Below are 22011 nucleotides of genomic sequence, written 5' to 3'. Positions count from 1 at the left end.
GGGTTGTGGTAATACTTACCGATGACAAGGTATCTTAAAACTTCTTAACATCGTTTTTATACCCACCACCATAGGATGGGGGGTATATTAACTTTGTCATTCCGTTTGTAACACATCGAAATATTGCTCTAAGACCCCATAAAGTATATATATTCTGGGTCGTGGCGAAATTCTGAGTCGATCTGAGCATGTCCGTCCGTCCGTCCGTCCGTCCGTCCGCCTGTTGAAATCACGCTAACTTCCGAACGAAACAAGCTATCGACTTGAAACTTGGCACAAGTAGTTGTTATTGATGTAGGTCGGATGGTATTGCAAATGGGCCATATCGGTCCACTTTTACGTATAGCCCCCATATAAACGGACCCCAAAATTTGGCTTGCGAGGCCTCTAAGAGAAGCAAATTTCATCCGATCCGGCTGAAATTTGGTACATGATGTTAGTATATGGTCTCTGACAACCATGCAAAAATTGGTCCACATCGGTCCATAATTATATATAGCCCCCATATAAACCGATCCCCCGATTTGGCTTGCGAGGCCCCTAAGAGAAGCAAATTTCATCCGATCCGGCTGAAATTTGGTACATTGTGTCAGTATATGGTCTCTAATAACCATGCAAAAATTGGTCCACATCGGTCCATAATTATATATAGCCCCCATATAAACCGATCCCCCCGATTTGGCTTGCGAGGCCTCTAAGAGAAGCAAATTTCATCCGATCCGGCTGAAATTCGTACATGGTGTAGTATATGGTCTCTAACAACCATGCAAAAATTGGTCGACATAGGTCCATAATTATATATAGCCCCCATATAAACCGATCCCCCGATTTGGCTTGCGAGGCCGCTAAGAGAAGCAAATTTCATCCGATCCGGCTGAAATTTTGTAGGTGATGTTAGTATATGGTCTATAACAACCATGCAAAAATTTGTCCACATCGGTTCATAAATATATATAGCCCCCATATAAACCGATCACCAGATTTGATCTCCGGAACCTCTTGGAAGACCAAAATTCATCTGAATCAGTTCAAATTTGGTATGTGGTGTTAATATATGGCCTCAAACTCCTATGCAAAAATTGGTCGATATCTGTCCATAATTATATATAGGCCCCATATAAACCGATCTCCAGATTTGACCTCCAGAGCCCCTTGGAAGAGCAAAATTCTTTCCATTCGGTTGAAATTTGGTACGTGATGTTAGTATATGGTATCCAACAACCATGCAGGAATTGGTTCCTATCAGTCCATAATTATATATAGCTCCCATATAAACCGATCCCCAGATTTGACCTCCGGTGCCTTTTGTAGAAGCAAAATTCATCCGATCTGCTTTAAATTTGGTACGTGGTGGTATTATATGATATTTAACAACCATGCCAAAAGTGGTCCATATCAGTCCATAATCGTACATAGCCCCATATAAACCGATCCCGAGATTTGGTTTTGGAACCTCTTGGAGGAGCAAATTTCATCCGAGTGAGTTGAAATTTGGTACATTGTGCTAGTATATGGTCGTTAACAACCATGCCTAACTAGGTCCATATCGGTCTATAGTTATATATGGCCCTCAGATAAATCGATCCCCAATCACACAAAAATTGGTCCATACCAAGTCCATAATTGTATATAGCCCCCATATAAGCGACCCCCATATTTCAATTCTGGCTCTCTACGTACAAAAAGTCCATATCGATTCGTAATTATTTGTAGACTTAACTATACATAACTTTTTTGTCTAATATATACCATGTATGGACTAAATCACAGTCTTTCGTAGAAGTTTCTACGCAATCCATGGTGGTGGGTACATAAGATTCGGCCTGGCCGAACTTGCGTCCGTATGTACTTGTTAAATTGTGAGTTAGTCCATACGTGGTATATATTAGACATAAAAGGTATGTATAGGTAAGTCTACAAATAATTACGAATCGATACGATCTTTTGCACGGTACGTAGAGAGCCAGAATTGAAATATGGGGGTCGCTTATATGGGGGATATATACAATTATGAACTTGATATGGACCAATTTTTGTGTGATTGGGGATCGATTTATCTGAGGGCTATATATAACTATAGACCGATATGGACCTAGTTAGGCATGGTTGTTAATGGCCATATACTAGCACAATGTACCAAATTTTAACTGACTCGGATGAAATTTGCTCCTCCAAGTAGCTTCAAAACCAAATCTCGGGATCGGTTTATATGGGGACTATATATGATTATGGACTGATATGGACCACTTTGGGCATGATTGTTAAATATCATATACAACCACCACGTACCAAACTTCAACCAGATCGGATGAATTTTGCTTCTCCAAAAGGCACCGAAGGTCAAATCTGGGGATCGGTTTATAAGGGGGCTATATATAATTATGGACTGGTATAAACCAATTCCTGCATGGTTGTTGGATACCATATACTAACATTACGTACCAAATTTCAACCGAATCGGATGAATTTTGCTCTTCCAAGGGGCTCCGGAGGTCAAATCTGGGGATCGGTTTATATGGGGGTATATATAATTATGGACCGATGTGAACCAATTTTTGCATGGTTATTATAAACCATATACTAACACCATGTACCAAAACAGAAACAAACTTTTGAATAATTTTCTACAGAAATAAAATTTTGATAAAATATTTTTAAAAAATCAAATTTTGATAAAATTGTTTATAGAAAAAAAATTTTGACAAAGTTTTCTATAGATATAAAATTATGTTGAGCTCAGCATATTTAGGTGACCTCGGCGGCGAGAAAATTTTTTTCGACTCACACTCATTTAGTAGAATTCGTTATATTTTTTTTTTTTTTGCTAAAATAAAGGTACTTCAATTTTCTATGAAAAAAAAATTTTGACAAAATTTTCTATAGAAATTAAATTTTTCCAAATTTTCTTATGGAAATAAAGTTTTGACAAAATTTTCTATAGAAATAAAGTTTTGACAAAATTTTTTATAGAAATAAAAATTTGACAAAATGTTTTATAGAAATAAAATTTTGACAAAATTTTCTATAGAAATAAAATTTTGACAAAATTTTCTATAGAAATAACATTTTGACAAAATTTTCTATAGAAATAAAATTTTGACAACATTTTTTAAAGAAATAAAATTTTCACAATATTGTCTATAAAAAAAAAAAAAAAAAAACAAGTAAGTAAAGTAGAAAGTCGGGCGGGGCCGACTATATCATATCCTAAACCGCTCTTACTGAATTAGTAATCATAAGCATTTATGGGGTAACATTGATATAGGTCTGGGAGATAAACCGCAGTTGCATACTTAAGAAAATTAAGGGCTACTTGGTTATGGGTGCTTTGTCTCAATCTTACTATAGCTCATAGTCAGTGTTGCGAGGGAAAATATTCGGTTTACTCTACAAGGACAATAAAAGTACCCAAACATTCCCAAACAATTTCCCTACATTTTTTTCGTTAAATGTAAACCAATTTTACAAAACAAAAATGGTTCTAAGTACTTTATTATCTTAAAACATGAAAATGCAATGTATATAATCTAGAAACTAAATTTTTATTACCACCACGGTTGCTACAGTTGGTAGAATTCTACCAAAAATAGCTGTTGTTTGTTAAATCTCTATAGAAATAAATTTTTAGAAAAGTTTCTATAAAGAATTTTTTTTTTTTGAAAAATTTTTCTATAGAAACAAAGTCTTGATAATAAGTTCTATGAAAATAAAATTTTGAGAAAAAATTATAAAGAAATAAAATTTTGAGAAAATGTTTATAGAAATATTATTTTGGAATAAAAAATCTATAGAAATACAATTTTGACAAAATTTTCTATAGAAATATTTGTTTGTTCAAATTTTGTTTGATTTTTTTGGCACGAGTGGTAACTATTGTTACCACACATTGTTAAAGATCAAGCCTTGCCGACTTCTAATTTCCTCCCTAGAGCCACCAAAATGTAAAAATTATTACAAATTGTGTTGAGTGAAAATGTCCCTACATTGTGGCCCTACGTCCTACATGACGCTAAATATTAGAAAAAATCTACATATAGGGAATTTCCCCTACTTCTAGAAGCTGTTTCTGTAGTTGATATTGCACCTACGGGATTAGTATGCCACTAATATTGAGCCCATTATTAAAAAAGAGAAAATCGCTCAATTAGTGTGGGTAATAAAACCAATTTTTTAAAAATCGGGCAATATTCATATATAAGAGCTACAAGTGCGTATAAATACGATCGGCTAGTACATCAAAATTTGAAATTTGATTAACATTGGTTAATAAATGAGAGTATTACGACAAGGGTTGGCCTGTCACAAACTGTGACTTTTGCGACATACATTTGCGACGGTATAATACGTATGTCGCAAAAGTCGTAAACCTACTGTAGAAAATCAAATTTTGAATAGAAGAAATCCTGAACATTTTTTAATTTAGTTTGACAGCATTCGCTGTGAGTTTCTGCAGAAATTTGTGGAAGTTTTCCCATGGTCAAGCCTATTTTCTTAGGTGGTATCGAGTGTGCAAAATACCTCGGGGTTATATTGGACAGGAGACTGAACTTAAAGCTAAGAAAGGACGAGAAAATCTACGGTTACCCTGTACTAGTGCAAAGGCACTTCTTCGCACATACCATCGTCTTGGATATCATCGAATTCCCTGCCTAGCTTACGCGACTAAAGTAATTTCAGTTTGCGACTTTTGTTACTTTTTCTACATTTACGACGCGTATGTGACGTTTACGACGTTTACAACTTTGCGACAGTCGCAAACCTAAAAAAGTTTGATACAGACCATCTCTGATTATGACCAAATTTGGGAAAATCGAGCGATGCATATATATGGAATCTATATGTAAATCTGAACCAATTTGCATAATATTTTGCGGTTATCTTGTGCAAAATTTGAGTAAAATCAGTTAAGAAATGAGGCCTCTATGGTCAAACATAAGGTTATTAGGGGCAAATTTTTCAAAATCGGGCGATACATATATGGGAGCTATATCTACAACAGAACAGATTTCGATTAAATTTTGCACATACAGTTAGAGCTATAAAAAGATTACATTTGACCAAGTTGGAGTACTATCGGTTGAAATAAAGTTTTGACAAAATTTTCTAATAAAGTTTTGACAAATTTTTTTATAGAAATAAAATTTTGACAAATTTTAATTGTATTGTAACGTAAATTTTATTTTCTTGTTATTTCATATCTTCAAGTAAATTCTCTGTCTGTAGAAGTAGTAACTTTCCCTTGTTGGTGCAAGTTTAAATCATTAAAATATTTAAAATTCGACACATTTGCAATTCAAGGGATAAATTTCAAAAATTGTCGATAGAAATTAAATTTTGACAAAATTTTCTATGGAAATAAAATATTGAAAAAATTTTTTAATGAAATAAAATATTGACAAAATTTTTTATAGAAATAAAATTTTGACAAATTTTTCTACAGAAATAAAATATTGACAACATTTTTTATAGAAATAAAATTCAATTCAATTCAATTTCTTTATTGTTTAATAATAGTTACAATATTCATTTATATAAATTTAGCTATATAATTTTAAAGAGCTTAAGGCTTAACCTTTTTCTACTTAAATAATGCAAACTGATAATATGAAAGATGTATGGATTAATTGGTGATTTAAATGGAGGAAAAAATTTAACAAAAACTTGTATAAATATTTTTTTATTTTTACTTTATTTTTTTTTAATTTTTATTATTTTTTGTTTTTAATAAAAACACCTATCCTAACTTAAATCTAATTACGAGGCCAGCTCAGCTATATGAATAAATTCGGAAAAAGAACATTTGGCGTTGAAATTGGAAGTCATTATATTATTTTTGTCAGCCACTAAGTCGATATTAGCATCGTGGTGAAGTACCTCAGTTGAAAATAATCTGGGACGGTTGTAAATTAATTTAAGTACTTTATTCTGTACGACGTGCAATTTTTTTACATGAACATTTGCACTAAAAGCCCAAACAGGAGCTGCATAGAAAATAACGGCTTGAAAAATAGATTTAAATATTAACATTTTGTTTTCTAAGTTCAACGCCGAGGTTCTGCTAATAAAAGGGTAAAAAGTTCTTATAAGTATATTACATTTATTGACAATATAGGCAATATAATCTATAGAAATAAAATTTTTTTATAGCCAAATTTAGAAAAATCGGGCAGTACATATATATGGGAGCTATAGCTAAATCTGAACCGATACCCTGACCACTATGTGATTTAGGGTATAAAAATTTACAAAGTTCTCCATAGAAATAAATGAATGACTAAGTTTTCTATAGGAAAGTTTCTATAGAAATAAAAGTTTGACAAAATTTTCTATAGAAATAAAATTATGACAAGATTAAAGAAATAAAATTTAGACAAAATTTTCTATAGAAATAAAATTTTGACAAAATTTTCTATGGAAACAAAGTTTTGACAAATTTTTCTATAGAAATAAAGTTTTGACAATTTTTTTTTATAGAAATAAAATTTTGACAAATTTTAATTTTATTTTAATTTAAATTTTATTTTTTTGTTATTTCATACCATCAAGTAAATTCTCCGTCTGTAAAAGTAGTAACTTTCCCTTGTTGGTACAAGTTTATATCATTAAAACATTTAAAATTCGAAACATTTGCAATTCACGGGATAAATTTCAAAAATTGTCTATAGAAATAAAATTTTGAAAAGATTTACTATAGAAATAAAATTTAGACAAAATTTTCGATGGAAATAAAATTTTGACAACTTTTTCCATAGAAATAAAATTTTGACAAAATTTTTTAATGAAATAAAATATTGAAAAAATTTTCTATAGAAATAAAATTGTTAGAAATTTTGATTTTATTCGATCTTTCTTTTTTCCAATAGAAAACAATTAATCAAGCTTGAGATCGTTTTTTGTATGTATTGGTTTCTTTATTTTTCAATATTTCGCAATTACATTGAATTGCTTCATCAGGAGTCGATCTATAATAAAAGTGGTTTGATAATTTTTAATCATGACATGTAAAATTCTTTCTCAAAATTGTTTTTAAAAACGCAAATAATTTTAGTGGTAATAACAGCTATTGGTTTTAGTTTACAAATTTTTTATAAATAATTAAAGATTTACAATTATTAAAATCTTTAATTATTTATAAAAAATTTGTAAACTAAAACCAATAGCTGTTATTACCACTAAAATTATTTGCGTTTTTAAAAACAATTTTGAGAAAGAATTTTACATGTCATGATTAAAAATTATCAAACCACTTTTATTATAGATCGACTCCTGATGAAGCAATTCAATGTAATTGCGAAATATTGAAAAATAAAGAAACCAATACATACAAAAAACGATCTCAAGCTTGATTAATTGTTTTCTATTGGAAATAAAATTGTGACAAAATATTGTATAGAAATAAAATTTTGACAAAATTTTCTATGGAAGTAAATTTTGATAAAATTTTCTATAGAAATAAAATTTTGACAAACTTTCTATAAAAATAAAGTTGTAGTGTCTACAAATTTGCTATTTACGAGAAATAGTTGCACCCAAAATGTTTTCCTTAGTAGAAGAAATTATTCATTCATTCGAAGAAAAAATATTTCATTCATACTAATCACAAAAATCTGATCATAACTTCAATATAAGATTTTTTATATTTTGTGGTAAAATGATATTCAAATTTTGGTAGATTATTATTTAGCAAGCGTGGCAATCGTGCTCAAATTCCGACACCAAAACCCTGCTTCGCTAGCTCCATGGAACCATGACCTTTTACATTTCTCATCGCATAAAACGTTTTCTCCATTAAAGAGTTAATAAAATGTAAGCATTCCGTATAGTTAATTTTGCAGTATCATCTCTACAAAACCCAAGAAATATTTGTGCCAATCATGACAGGTTAAGCAACTCCAATCAAAATAATGATAAATAACTTAAAGGATTCCTTCTTGTATCATGTTCATAGGGGTATAGGAAGTGTGTGTGTGTAGATCCCATTCTTCTTTAGCAATTTGAATAAATAATGAAAGACAACAAAAATAGATGAAGCGAAAATAAAACGAAACGAAATCGAGAGCTTAACACACCATATAAATCCCCGAACACATTTATACACAAAAAAAAAAAAGAAAATCGCAGCATATTTCAAGATAAGAAATGAAGCAACATAGGAGGATTTTCTTGAGACCCCTGAGAAACCCCCACTGTATACGGCACAATACGAGTTAACAACTTTAGCTTATTCCATGTACGAGTATCAATCTAGTCCTTATGGAGGTGCTTCTACTACTACCACGACCACAACTACATATAAAGATATTTCTTGGCCCCTACAAGGATTTTCTTTTTATTCAGCAAATTAAAAGTGTTGGTTTACTTTTCGTATTGGAAATTCCTTAGAGATATTCACAAAACCAGAAATTAGTTCATTCATAATAATTCGTAGAGATTGTGTGGTGGTGGTGTGAATGAGAGAGAGAAATGGATGAGAGTGTTTGTGCTGTGGTATAACGTTGTTGTTATTGTTATCTTCCTTTTGTTGTTGTTGTTGTATTCATTCAATTTCAATCTGTGTTCTGTTTGTTAGATTTGTGTTTTATTTGTGAATGTATTTTCTTCGAAATGACTTTGAGCAAAATCGATGGATGATGAAGATAAAATATGCATAGGATGAAAATACAATCTACTTATTGTGTTTAATCAAAAGAAAACTGGGAATCGAAGAATGGAGCCCCAGATGGAATATTGCAATTTTTGAAGGATGATATTTAAATTATTGTAGTGGGGCAAAAAAGGTAGAGCAAGCTGAAAATGATATTAAATTACAATTATCATGACTAAGTGTTATTTTTGTATACGACCGAACGTTCGGCTAGTGCAAAGATCTATATAAAGACTGTCATCCACAATCGAATTACTTCGGTTGTGGTAACACTAGCCGATGCCAGTTTTTTTAAAACATCTTAACATTGGCCTCCAAAAAGTATTTTAGTCAATATGAATATATATGTTTGACAAAGGCAGAATAAATACTTTACTTACTTAAATAAATCTTTAGTTCGTATAGTGTAGAGGAGTCTATAAATTATTATAACCAATTTCGGCATGGAAAATAGAAGAAATATCGTGCTTTCAATAGATTGACGGACGGATATCGCAAAATCGAATCAGAATTTCACCACCACCTAAGATATATAAAGTTTCTAGGATGCAAAGCATATATTTCGATGTGGTATAAACTGCATTACAAAGTTAGTATATGCATCATTCTACACCGAGAATACAGATTGGTTGTGATAAACGAATTTATTGCCAACCTCCTTTTGGCAGTTGCAACAACTATCTGCTGGCAGTTATAACACCCAACAAATTCGCTCCACTCAATCGGATTATGGGAAATCTAACTAATTTTATATATGGATTTGGTTGTCTTAGACGAAGAAATTGGTCATTGCTCCCTTCTTAATTTGGTTCTATCGCCCAACTTTACTAGCACCTTAACCGAATTGAAAATGAATTTTCCCTTTTTCATTTATTTTTATACCCACCATGGTGGGTATACCCAGAATGGCGATGGGGGCATAACTAGTTTGCCATTCCCTTTGTAACACATAGAAATATCGATTTCCGACTATATAAAGTATATATATATTCTTGATCAGGGTGAAATTCTAAGACGATATAACCATGTCCGTCTGTCTACCGTCTGTCTGTCTGTTGTAATCACGCTACAGTTTTTTTTCGTTGGAAGTTCAAAGATGGAACTTGACCTGCCTGCATATCGGTCCAGGTTTTGATATGTTATAGTCCCCATAGAAACCGAACCCCGATTTGGGGTCATGGGCTTCTAGAATCCACATAGACCGATCTCCCTATTTTATTTTTTGGGCTTCTAGAATCCGTAGCTTTTCTCCAATTTGCCTGAAATTGGAAATCTAAAGGTATTCTAGGACCATAAAAAGATGTGCCGAAAATGGTTAGTATCGGTCCATGTTTTGATATAGCCCCCATATAAACCGATCTCCCGATTTTACTTCGTGGGCTTCTAGAATCCGTAGTTTTTATTCAATTTGTCTGAAATTGGAAATCTAGAGGTATTCTCGGACCATAAAGATGTATGTCGAACAAGTATATACAGTACTAAGTTCGGCCGGGCCGAATCTTAAATACCCACCACCATGAACCAAATATTAGGGTTTCGTTTGAAATTTCAGGAGGGCTTGAGGACTTGAGGACACTTCCCGAAGATAAATTTAAAGATTTCACCTATGAGGACTATATCAGATTCTGGATTTATAAGAACCATTTTTGTTTGAGTTTTAGAGGAATCATTAACATCTCTTGTAAGTGTGCAAGAAAATTATAAAATAACGTCTTAATTTGAAATCTTAAATCTGTGGAAGTAAAATCTGGAAATTTTACATTGACTTTCAAGCAATTTTCATGATCAGTGCGCCTTCTACACCGTCAAGAAGTGAAGTCGGTCTATATGGAGGCATTATCAAATGGACCGATAAAAACTTAATCCGATACACGTTTTTGTGAGCCTAAAATATCAGAATATTTACAAATTCAGGCAAATCAGATAAAAACTACGGTTTCTGGAAATAGCTATACTAAAATATGGACCGATACTCACCGTTTTCGGCACACCTCTTTATGTCCCGAAAATACCTCTAGATTTCCAATTTCATGTAAATTGAATAAAAACTGCGGTTTCTATAAGCCCAAGAAGTAAAATCGGGAGATCAGTCTATATGGGGGCTATACCAAAACATGTACCGATACTCACCATTTTTGGCACACCTCTTTATGGTCATGAAATACCTCTAGATTTCCAATTTCAGACAAATTGGATAAAAACTATGGTTTCTATAAGCCCAAGACCCCAAATCGGGAGGTCGTTTTATATGGGGACCATACCAAAACATGGACCGATACTCACAATTTTTGGCACACGTATTTGTGGTCCTACAATACCTCTAGATTTCCAATTTCAAGTAAATTGAATAAAAACTGCGGTTTCTATAAGCCCAAGAAGTAAAATCGGGAGATCGGTCTATATGGGGGCTATACCAAAACATGGACCGATACTCACCATTTTTGGCACACCTCTTTATGGTCATAAAATACCTCTAGATTTCAAATTTCAGGCAAATTTGATAAAAACTACGATTTCTATAAGCCCAAGACCCCAAATCGGGAGGTCGGTTTGTATGGGGACTATATAAAAACCTGGACCGATATAGCCCATCTTCGAACTTGACCTGCCTGCAGACAAAAGACGAGTTTGTGCAAAATTTCAGCACGATTGCTTCATTATTGAAGACTGTAGCGTGATTACAACAGACAGACAGACAGACAGACAGACGGACAGACGGACATCGTTATATCGTCTTAGAATTTCTCCCTGATCAATAATATATATACTTTATATAGTCGGAAATCGATATTTCGATGTGTTACAAACGGAATGACAAACTTATTATACCCCCCATGGTGGTGGGTATAAAAAGGGGATTATCGGACCATGTTTTGATATAGCCCCCATATAGACCGATCTCCCGATTTTACTTCTTGATCTTCTAGTATCCGCAGTTTTTATGCAGATTGTCTGAAATTGGAAATCTAGAGGTATTCTAAGACCATAACGAGATGTGCCGAATATATTGTGTATCTGTACTGTAATCTTAAATCTGTAGAAGTAAAATCTGGAAATTTTACATTGAGTTTCAAGCTATTTTCATGATCAGTGCACCTTCTACACCCTCAAGAAGTGAAGTCGGTCTATATGGTGGCATTACCAAGTGGACCGATAAAAACTTAATCCGATACATGTTTTTGTGATCCTAAAATACCAGAATATTTACAATTTCAGGCAAATCAGATAAAAACTACGGCTTCTAGAAACCCAAGGAGTTAAATCGGGAGATCGTTCTTATGGGGGCTATACTAAAATATGGACCGATACTCACCATTTTCAACACACCTCTTTATGGTCCTAAAATATCTCTAGATTTCCAATTTCAGACAAATTGGATAAAAACTATGGTTTCTATAAGCCCAAGACCCCAAATCGGGAGGTCGTTTTATATGGGGACCATACCAAAACATGGACCGATACTCACAATTTTTGGCAAACGTATTTGTAGTCCTACAATACCTCTAGATGTCCAATTTCAGGTAAATTGAATAAAAACTGCGGTTTCTATAAGCCCAAGAAGTAAACTCGGGAGATCGGTCTATATGGGGGCTATATATAATTATGGACCGATGTGGACCAATTGTTGCATGGTCATTAGAGACCATATACCAATACCATGTACCAAATTTCAGCCGGATCGGATGAAATTTGCTTCTCTTAGGGGCTCCGCAAACCAAATCGGAAGATCGGTTTATATGGGGGCTATATATAATTATGGACCGATGTGGACCAATTTTTGCATGGTTGTTAGAGACCATATATTAACACCATGTACCAAATTTCAGCCGGATCGGATGAAATTTGGTTCTCTTAGAGGCTCCGCAAGCCAAATCGGGGGATCGGTTTATATGGGGGCTATATGTAATTATGGACCGATATGGACCAATTTGTGCAAGGTTGTTAGAGACTATATACTAACACCATGTACCAAATATCAGCCGGATCGGATGAAATTTGCTTCTCTTAGAGGAATCGAAAGCCAAATCGGGGGATCGGTTTATATGGGGGCTATATGCAATTATGGACCGATATGGACCTGTTTGTGCAAGGTTGTTAGAGACTATATACTAACACCATGTACCAAATTTCAGCCGGATTGGATGAAATTTGCTTCTCTTAGAGGAATCGAAAACTAAATTTGGGTTATATGGGGGCTATACGTAAAAGTGGACCGATATGGCCCATTTGCAATACCATCCGACCTACATCAATAACAACTACTTGTGCCAAGTTTCAAGTCGATAGCTTGTTTCGTTCGGAAGTTAGCGCGATTTCAACAGACGGACGGACATGCTTAGATCGACTCAGAATTTCACCACGACCCAGAATATATAAACTTTATGGGGTCTTAGAGCAATATTTCGGTGTGTTACAAACGGAATGACAAAGTTAATATACCACCCATCATATGGCGGAGGGTTTAAAAAAGTGAGGCAGAACTTTTACATACGGTAAAAGATATAGTTTTTTTCGCCCACTTTTTGGATACAATACAATTCGGCTTTGGTACGAGAAATAAATAACGATTGCCAATTAGGTTTTCCAGCAATTTTAAAAATATTAGCAACCTGAAGTTGGTTGCTATACATATAGGCCACACTGTATATGACAGAGGGTAGGTATGTAAACGAAAGAACTAATTCATGATATATTTAGAACATTGTCATATTTAAATTATACAAAATATTAACCGCCCTGCTTCTTTGTTGATAAAATCTTTTAAATTTTAATAAATTTAAAAATTATTTTAATATTGTTCTCATATTTCAAAATGCCTAAAAAGTCACACATTTTACATTTACCATTTATGAAATCATATAATATAATTGAAAAATATCATATTTTTCTCTCTATTTTTTTTTTTTTCAGAACCTGTCACCGAAGTAATTGGAGGACCCGAATTACATATAAATAAAGGTTCCACAATAAATCTTACCTGTATCGTTAAATTTGCCCCTGAGCCACCACCTACCGTCATATGGTCACACAACCGTCAGGTAAGTCAGGCAACAGTCCATAAAATCTAAAAAAAAAATGCTATAGAGAAGCGAACCCATATCTAGCCACAGAAGAATATCATTTTCATTTTTGGCAACAGATGAAGACATCAACAAATTAGTTTTTGTCTACCTTCGGCATTAAAATAAAAAAAAAACACAAAAAATCACCAAAAAGGAGACGATAACGAAAATGATATCAAATATTTTAAGAAATCCCCTATGTAAATAAAATATACAATTTGTTGCATACCTTAGGGCTTAAGTCAATATAGCATACCTTTAGGTATACATGAATTCAATACTACTTTTCGTTTTGTTACTTGAAAATCTCAGACCCTTAGGTATAGGGGTATGCACTCCCCCACCCTATGCAAATATTAGAAAAATGGAGTCTTGCAGATTAGGGAGTCACACCCATTTTGTCCCATACAAGGTATCGTGGGTAACAAAAATCATATAAAGGGTGATTCTTTTGAGGTTAGGATTTTCATGCATTAGTATTTGACAGATCACGTGGGATTTCAGACATGGTGTCAAAGAGAAAGATGCTCAGTATGCTTTGACATTTCATCATGAATAGACTTACTAACGAGCCACAACGTCGAATTTTCAGTGAATGGGCCCTAGAAAAGTTGGCAGAAAATCCGCTTTTTTATCGACAAATTTTGTTCAGCGATGAGGCTCATTTCTGGTTGAATGGCTACGTAAATAAGCAAAATTGCCGCATTTGGAGTGAAGAGCAACCAGAAGCCGTTCAAGAACTGCCCATGCATCCCGAAAAATGCACTGTTTGGGGTGGTTTGTACGCTGGTGGAATCATTGGACCGTATTTTTTCAAAGATGCTGTTGGACGCAACGTTACGGTGAATGGCGATCGCTATCGTTCGATGCTAACAAACTTTTTGTTGCCAAAAATGGAAGAACTGAACTTGGTTGACATGTGGTTTCAACAAGATGGCGCTACATGCCACACAGCTCGCGATTCTATGGCCATTTTGAGGGAAAACTTCGGAGAACAATTCATCTCAAGAAATGGACCGGTAAGTTGGCCACCAAGATCATGCGATTTGACGCCTTTAGACTATTTTTTGTGGGGCTACGTCAAGTCTAAAGTCTACAGAAATAAGCCAGCAACTATTCCAGCTTTGGAAGACAACATTTCCGAAGAAATTCGGGCTATTCCGGCCGAAATGCTCGAAAAAGTTGCCCAAAATTGGACTTTCCGAATGGACCACCTAAGACGCAGCCGCGGTCAACATTTAAATGAAATTATCTTCAAAAAGTAAATGTCATGGACCAATCTAACGTTTCAAATAAAGAACCGATGAGATTTTGCAAATTTTATGCGTTTTTTTTTTTTTAAAAAAGTTATCAAGCTCTTAACAAATCACCCTTTATTTGCAAACTAGCCCATACATTCAATCTCACAAATCATTCTGAGAGACCTTTTTTGTTTTTTTTTCTCACATCGGCCTATTATCGGGGAGTTATAAGTGTAGTGTGGGAATATGGCCAAACGACTACATGAAGTGTCATAAAAATATGACATGTTACCAAACAAATGTATGTGATTACCAAAATGATAAGGGTATGTGTCAAGTTATATTCCCATTCCAATTCATTTATCCGTTTTTTTTGCCGGACTTCTGAGGTGAGAAGATACACAAAAAGAAAAATTCTTAATGGTGTGTGGTAGAGGGATGGGGCGAAGGGGAGTTGGGACTTAAGTGTTTGAAAAGAATGACCAAATAAAATGTCAACGTAAATAATAAAAATTCCCGACATATATGGACTACTCTTATGATTATATGTATTTTGTGTCGTTTATATGTGACAAAATATTGTCACATTTTGTCCCATAATAAAATTTACATAATGTCCAATACAAATTACCTCCTATCTCTCGAAGGGTCGTTGGGCCAAGGTGAAAGATATTGATATTGCAGTTATGAAATTCAAATCGTGAACGTTTTTTCGATTTTATTTTAGTTGTTATTTATATCTACACTTTAAGAAAATTTTGCAGTACTTAAATTGGATCTCCTATTCCACATAGACTATTGAGTAAAATGATTTTTGGGTATACAAATATAGGTTCTGTGCAGTAGTTTGTACTGTCGATATGTTAATTCGATCACAAGGCAAGGACAAGGGGATTTCTACTCTAGGAAACCTTAAAGGTTAGGTTAAAGTGGCAGCCCGATTAAGATTCAAGCTCACTTAGACTATTCAGTCCATTGTGATACTCGGAAACCTTGATTTAAGAGTTTCAGAATGGTCTCACTACCATCTTTGATGAGCCATGTATAGGTGTCACGAACCAGAGATAGTAAAACTGACTTTTTTGTAGTTTTTGGGTACAGAGTGTACCGTGGAATGCGCGCATCGAATTGGCTACCCTTTTCTTGGTTACACCCTTCGCCACTACTGCGGTACAGGGTATAATAAGTATGTTCACTTGTATGTAATGCAAAGAAGGGCAAGTCCGAGACCCATCGTTTAGTATTCCGATCTTCTTAGAATTAAATTCTGAGTCCATTTATCGATGACCGTCGGATCTGTTTTTTGACTGTTCGTCAATGATCTCCCATCAATTATAAAATTTTCAAATATTCTTATGTTCGCGGATGACGTAAAGATATTTCGTTCGTGAACAAAAGTATCTTGACTTCGACCTTGATAACTTCTACATCCTCAAAAAAAAATCGTTTCTCTAACATATGTTCCAAACCTATTTTGCAGGAAGCACATATATTATTGGATACTGCCAAAACATTGTTAAGTTTGTTTTATGTCAACACATTATATGTTTGGAAGCATTGTGAGCCCAAAAATATTATATGCTTGGAAGAATTTTTCCCCAAAGAAGATTGTGCTCATTCCCTCATATAATTTTCACTTCCACGAATTTTTTTAGTTCTTGGCACCATTTTCTTTAATACAAATAATGTTGAAGAAATTATTAAATTTTATAAATTTTTTAAATTTTACCTTTCACCTGGACGGAGAATCGAACCGCGGAGCATACAGTTTGTAAGCCAACACACTATCCACTGGGCTACGTAGCTGTTATGGTCACCAATAGACAATTATCGTTATAAGTTACATCTATATAGCATAGTCTGCGGCGCCCACGAGCCGATGCAAACAAAACATTATTTAACAGAAACATACATTTGTTTGCCACGTGGAGGTATGATTAGCATGTCCGCCTCGCATGCAAAGGGTCGTGGGTTAAATCCCTGCCCCAAACGAACACCATTTTTATACCCTCCACCATAAGATGGGGGTATAGTAACTTTGTCATTCCGTTTGTAACACATCCAAATATTGCTCTAAGACCCCAAAAAGTATATATATTCTGGGTCGTGGCGAAATTCTGCGTCGATCTAAGCATGTCCGTCTGTTGAAATCACGCTAACTTCCGAACGAAACAAGCTATCGACTTGAAACTTGGCACAAGTAGTTGTTATTGATGTAGGTCGAATAGTATTGCAAATGGTCCATAACGGTTCACTTTTACGTATAAGCCCCATATAAATGGACTCCCAAATTTGGCTTGCGGGAACTCTAAGAGCAGCAAATTTCATCCGATCCAGCTGAAATTTGGTACATGGTGTTAGTATATGGTGTCTAATGGCCATGCAAAAAATGGTCCATATCGGTCCATAATTATATATAGCCCCCATATAAACCGATCAACAGATTTGACCTCCGGAGCCTCTTGGAAGAGCAAAATTCATCTCCTTCAGTTGAAATTTGGTACGTGGTTTTAATGTATGGCCTCAAACACCCATGCAAAAATTGGTCGAAATCGGTCCATAATTATATATAGCTCCCATAAAAACCAATCCCCAAATTTGACCTCCGGGGCCTCGTGGGAGAGCAAAATTCATCCGATTCGGTTGAAATTTGGTACGTGGTGGTAGTATATGGTATCTAATAACCATGCAGGAATTGGTCCATACCGGTTCATAATTACATGTAGCCCCCATATAAACCGATCCCCAGATGTGACCTCAGGAGCCTCTTGGAAGAGCAAACTTTATCTGATTCAGTTAAAATATGGTACGTGGTTTTAATATATGGCCTCAAATACCCATGCACAAATTGGTCGAAATCGGTCTATAATTATATATAGCCCCCATATAAACCGATCCCCAGATTTGACCTCCAGAGCCCCTTGGAAGAGCAAAATTCATCCGATCTGATTGAAATTTAAAACGTGGTGTTAGTATATGATATTTAACAACCACGGCAAAAGTGGTCAATATCGGACCACAAACATATATAGCCCCCATATAAACCGATCCCGAGATTTGGTTTTGAAGCCTCTTGGAGAAGCAAAATTCATCCGAGTCAGTTGAAATTTGGTTCATTGTGTTATGGCCTTTAACAACCATGCCTAACTAGGTCCATATCGGTCTATAGTTATAAAGGGTGGTTAAAATGTCAAGGGCCGATGTTGATTTTGAATAAAACACAAACTATTTAGGAAATTATTGTCATTTTATTTTATTATGATATATTGGTATTACTCAATTATGTATGGAACAAAATATCGGCCAAATGGGCGCCGCGACCTCGGTGGAACACTTCATCCGATGGTCGAAATTTTCGATGACACTGAGGCATAATGGAGGTTCTATGCCGTTAATGTGCCGAATTATCTCATCCTTTAGCTCTTGAATTATTGCTGGCTTATCGACGTACACCTTTTCTTTCTAATAACCCCAATGTCAAAAGTCCATGTGTCAAATCACATGATTTTGGCGGCCAATTGACATCGCCATTACGTGAGATAACATGGCCATTGAATTTGTTGCGCAAAAGAGCCATTGTTTCGTTAGCTGAGTGGCAAGTGGCACCGTCCTGCTGAAACCACATATCGTCCACATCCATATCTTCCAATTCGGGCCATAAAAAGTTCGTTATCATCTCATTTTTTTTTTTTTTTTTTTATTTAAGCAAATTTTACAATACATGCTATGCTTATATAATACTACAACTAGTCTCTTAATTAAGAAGTGACTAACTAGTAGTTTAGGCAGATAATCTTATAATACTATATTAGTAATAAATTATTAGGAAAAAAGAAAACAATGTCTATGGACTTTAATTCGTAGTAAAACGAGTAATAAGGTCATGAGGCTTTACTCTGCGCAGTCTTCTTCTCATGTTGCTATTTTGTGAAAGCTCCGCTGCTTCGAAATTAATATGATTTTGCAGTCTTTCGTTGTGCTTCTTTGCGCGATTTGTGATCTCTTCTTTCACGGTTGTTACTTGAAGATCTCGATGTAAGTCGCTGTTTCTTATATACCACGGTGCGTTTACTGCATTTCTTAGTACTTTATTTTGAAAGCGTTGTATTTTCTCTATTTGAGTTGTTTTGGCACAACCCCAAAGTTGAATGCCATACAGCCAAACCGGTTTTAGCGTTTGGTTATAAATCATGAGCTTATTGTCTAACGACAGTATTGAATTTCGTCCAATCAGCCATTGGAGTTCTCTGTATTTTGCCACCAATTCTTCCCTTTTTCTTTCAATATGATCATGCCACTTGAGCTTTGAGTCCAATGTAATTCCGAGATATTTTGCTGATCGTGAGTGCGGAATCTGATTTTCGTTTATGAATAGAGGGTTGTATGTTATGCGTTTTAAAGCGAAGTCAATATGGGTTGACTTATTGCTGTTTAATTTCAAGTCCCAGTCTATAGTCCACTTATGTAAATCATTTAATGCATTCTGCAATTTTGCTTTGGTTTCTAGCGTATCTGAGCCTGTCGCCATTATTACTGTATCATCCGCAAATGTACCTATGAAACAGTTTTCAGTGGTCGGAACGTCATGAGTGTACAGAAGATATAAAATGGGTCCCAGGATGCTTCCCTGTGGAACGCCTGATTTAATTGGCTGTAGTTCACTATATGAACTTTCGTATCGCACTCTAAAGTATCTATCTTCCAAGTATGATTGAAGGAGATTACAAAAATTGTGTGGTAGCAATGTTTTAATTTTCCGAATGAGGCCAGCATGATTTACTCTATCAAAGGCTTGCGAGACGTCTAGGAATACCGCAGAACAAACTTTTTCATATTCAAACGATTTTTCTATGTAGCTTGTCACCCTGTGAACTTGTTCTATCGTTGAATGTTGCTTTCTAAACCCAAACTGGTGGTCAGGAATAATGTTCCTTGAAGTTACGACAGTTTCCAATCGGTTGCAAAAAAGTCTTTCGAACAGTTTTCCGAGCACGGGAAGTAACGAGATTGGTCTATATGATTGTACATCAAGAGGATTTTTTCCAGGTTTTGGAATCATAATGATTTCGGCGACTTTCCACAAAGAGGGAAAATAGTTTTTCATCCAGATAGCATTCATTATGGAAGTTAGTTTTGCTACACCTTTATAGGGCAAATTTTTTAGGACTTCTCCGCTTATGAGATCAAATCCAGGCGACTTTTTGTTTTCAAATCTTCTTATAGCATCCCATACGTCCTTAAAAGTAAATTTTTCTAGTGACATTGAACTGTTGCTTTGATGAAGATGTGACAATGGTATAGAGTCAATACGACTCGAAGAAGAATCTGAAAAAGTTGATTTCAGGTGTTCCGCAAAACATTGAACTTTCTCAACATTACTTTTTGCCCATGTTCCGTTTGCACTCCGCAGTGGAGCTTTTTGGTTTATTGGTCTGTTATACTGTTTGGTTGTTTTCCAAAGAGAATAGTTTGATTTGCTGTCGTAAGTTAAATTGGATATACTTTTATAAAACCGATCTTCATTATATCTTTTTATTTTTCTACTTAAATTTTTCGACGCATTGTTAAAAGTCCGCTTGTCTATTGGGGACCGCGATATTTGCCATTTTTTGCGAAGTTTTCGCTTGGATTTAATAAGGTCTGTTATGTAAGAAGGATACGTTGATGTATTTATAGGGGTATTAAGAACTGGAGTACTATTCCATGCAGCGTATTGGATAGAATTCGAAAATTTAAGCACTTCATCTTCAATGTCATCCGTAGTCTCAATGTCAGAAAGAAGCGTAGAACTGTCAATCAAATATTTGAAGTATTTCCAATCTGTTTTTTTATGTGTCAGGGGATTATTGTAGTTTTGTGATATGTTCGTACCTCGGAAGGTTAAATATATTGGGGTATGATCAGAGCTGAGCTCGTAGCCACTTTCTATTGATAGCTCGAAAGTTGATATCTTTCTTGTAATAAAAAAATCTATTAAATCCGGATATTTCTGAGTGTCGGTCGGCCAGTATGTTGGTTTACCCGTGGAAATTGGTTTACACCCTGTTTGCGTGAGAGCCTTCATCAGTTCTCTTCCTTTAGGATTTGTTAATCTGGATCCCCAGTACGTGTTCTTCGCGTTAAAATCACCGCCCATTATAAATCTATATTTGTGTTTTTCAAATATTTCTCTGTACCTTTCAGATTTTATATTGTGTCTAGGCGGACTGTATACAGATGTTATTGATAACGGCATATTGTTTTCCATTATTGTAATTGTTGTGCCTTGGAAGTCTTCCGAACTATATGTGTTTTCCAGGTAATGATCTATTGATTTTTTAACTATGATGGCGCTTCCTCCTCTTGCATTATTACTTGGATGGATTGCGCTATATACGCTATAATTTCTGTAGTTTAACTGAGACTCTTTCGTAAAGTGTGTCTCACTCACAAGACAAATATCAATATTTTTATACTCCAATATACTTAGGAGCTCGTCTTTATGACGAAGCAATCCGTTTGCATTCCATTGCATTATTTTTACGGACCGGTACATTTAATTTAGGCTACTAAAGAAGTTTTCTTCCAGTATACTTAGACGCGCATCCAAAGATTTATTGAAATTTTCTATTGCCTCCAGTTTGGATAGAATTAGCGTAAGAGGGTTTTGAGAGGTTGCCCTGTTTGAAACTTCGTGTGATGGAATATTTTGTTTAACTGCGTAGGAATAACTTTGGGATCTGGTGTTTATGTTTTGCGTCACACGGGTTTTGTTGACATTGGGAGATTTGTTAACAGAATTTAAGGCGGGTTTTGGGTTCTCAGTCTTGTTTATACTGCGTTTCTTGTTCCTCAATTTCTGCAATTCTTTCGCCACTATACAACCTCTGTAGCTCGCTGGGTGTTGTTCACCACAGTTACAACATTTAGGTAAGAATACTGTTGGTTTTTCACAGTTTTTTGTTTCATGTTTTCCAGCACATCTTGCACAGCGCGGCTGTTTTGAACAATAATTCTTTGTGTGGTTATAGCCTTGGCAATTTTTACATTGCGGTATATGTTTTGGAGCTTTCATCGATTCAAT

At 34.8% G+C, this 22011-nt stretch overlaps 1 protein-coding gene across 1 annotated transcript in view; it reads left to right on the top strand.

Moving 5' to 3' along the window:
• Positions 1-22011, top strand: part of dpr8 (defective proboscis extension response 8) — a 391208-nt gene that overhangs the window by 339659 nt on the left and 29538 nt on the right. Inside the window, exon 4 of the mRNA XM_075301029.1 lies at positions 13556-13683. Within this exon, the coding sequence (XP_075157144.1) occupies positions 13556-13683 (128 nt within the window). The remainder of the gene's footprint in view (positions 1-13555; positions 13684-22011) is intronic.

This window comes from Haematobia irritans, chromosome 3, assembly GCF_050003625.1.
Source record: "Haematobia irritans isolate KBUSLIRL chromosome 3, ASM5000362v1, whole genome shotgun sequence".
In the NCBI taxonomy this organism is placed as follows: Eukaryota; Metazoa; Arthropoda; class Insecta; order Diptera; family Muscidae; genus Haematobia; species Haematobia irritans.
Note: the sequence above shows the minus strand (reverse complement) of the source record. Positions and strands in the feature narration are given on the sequence as shown.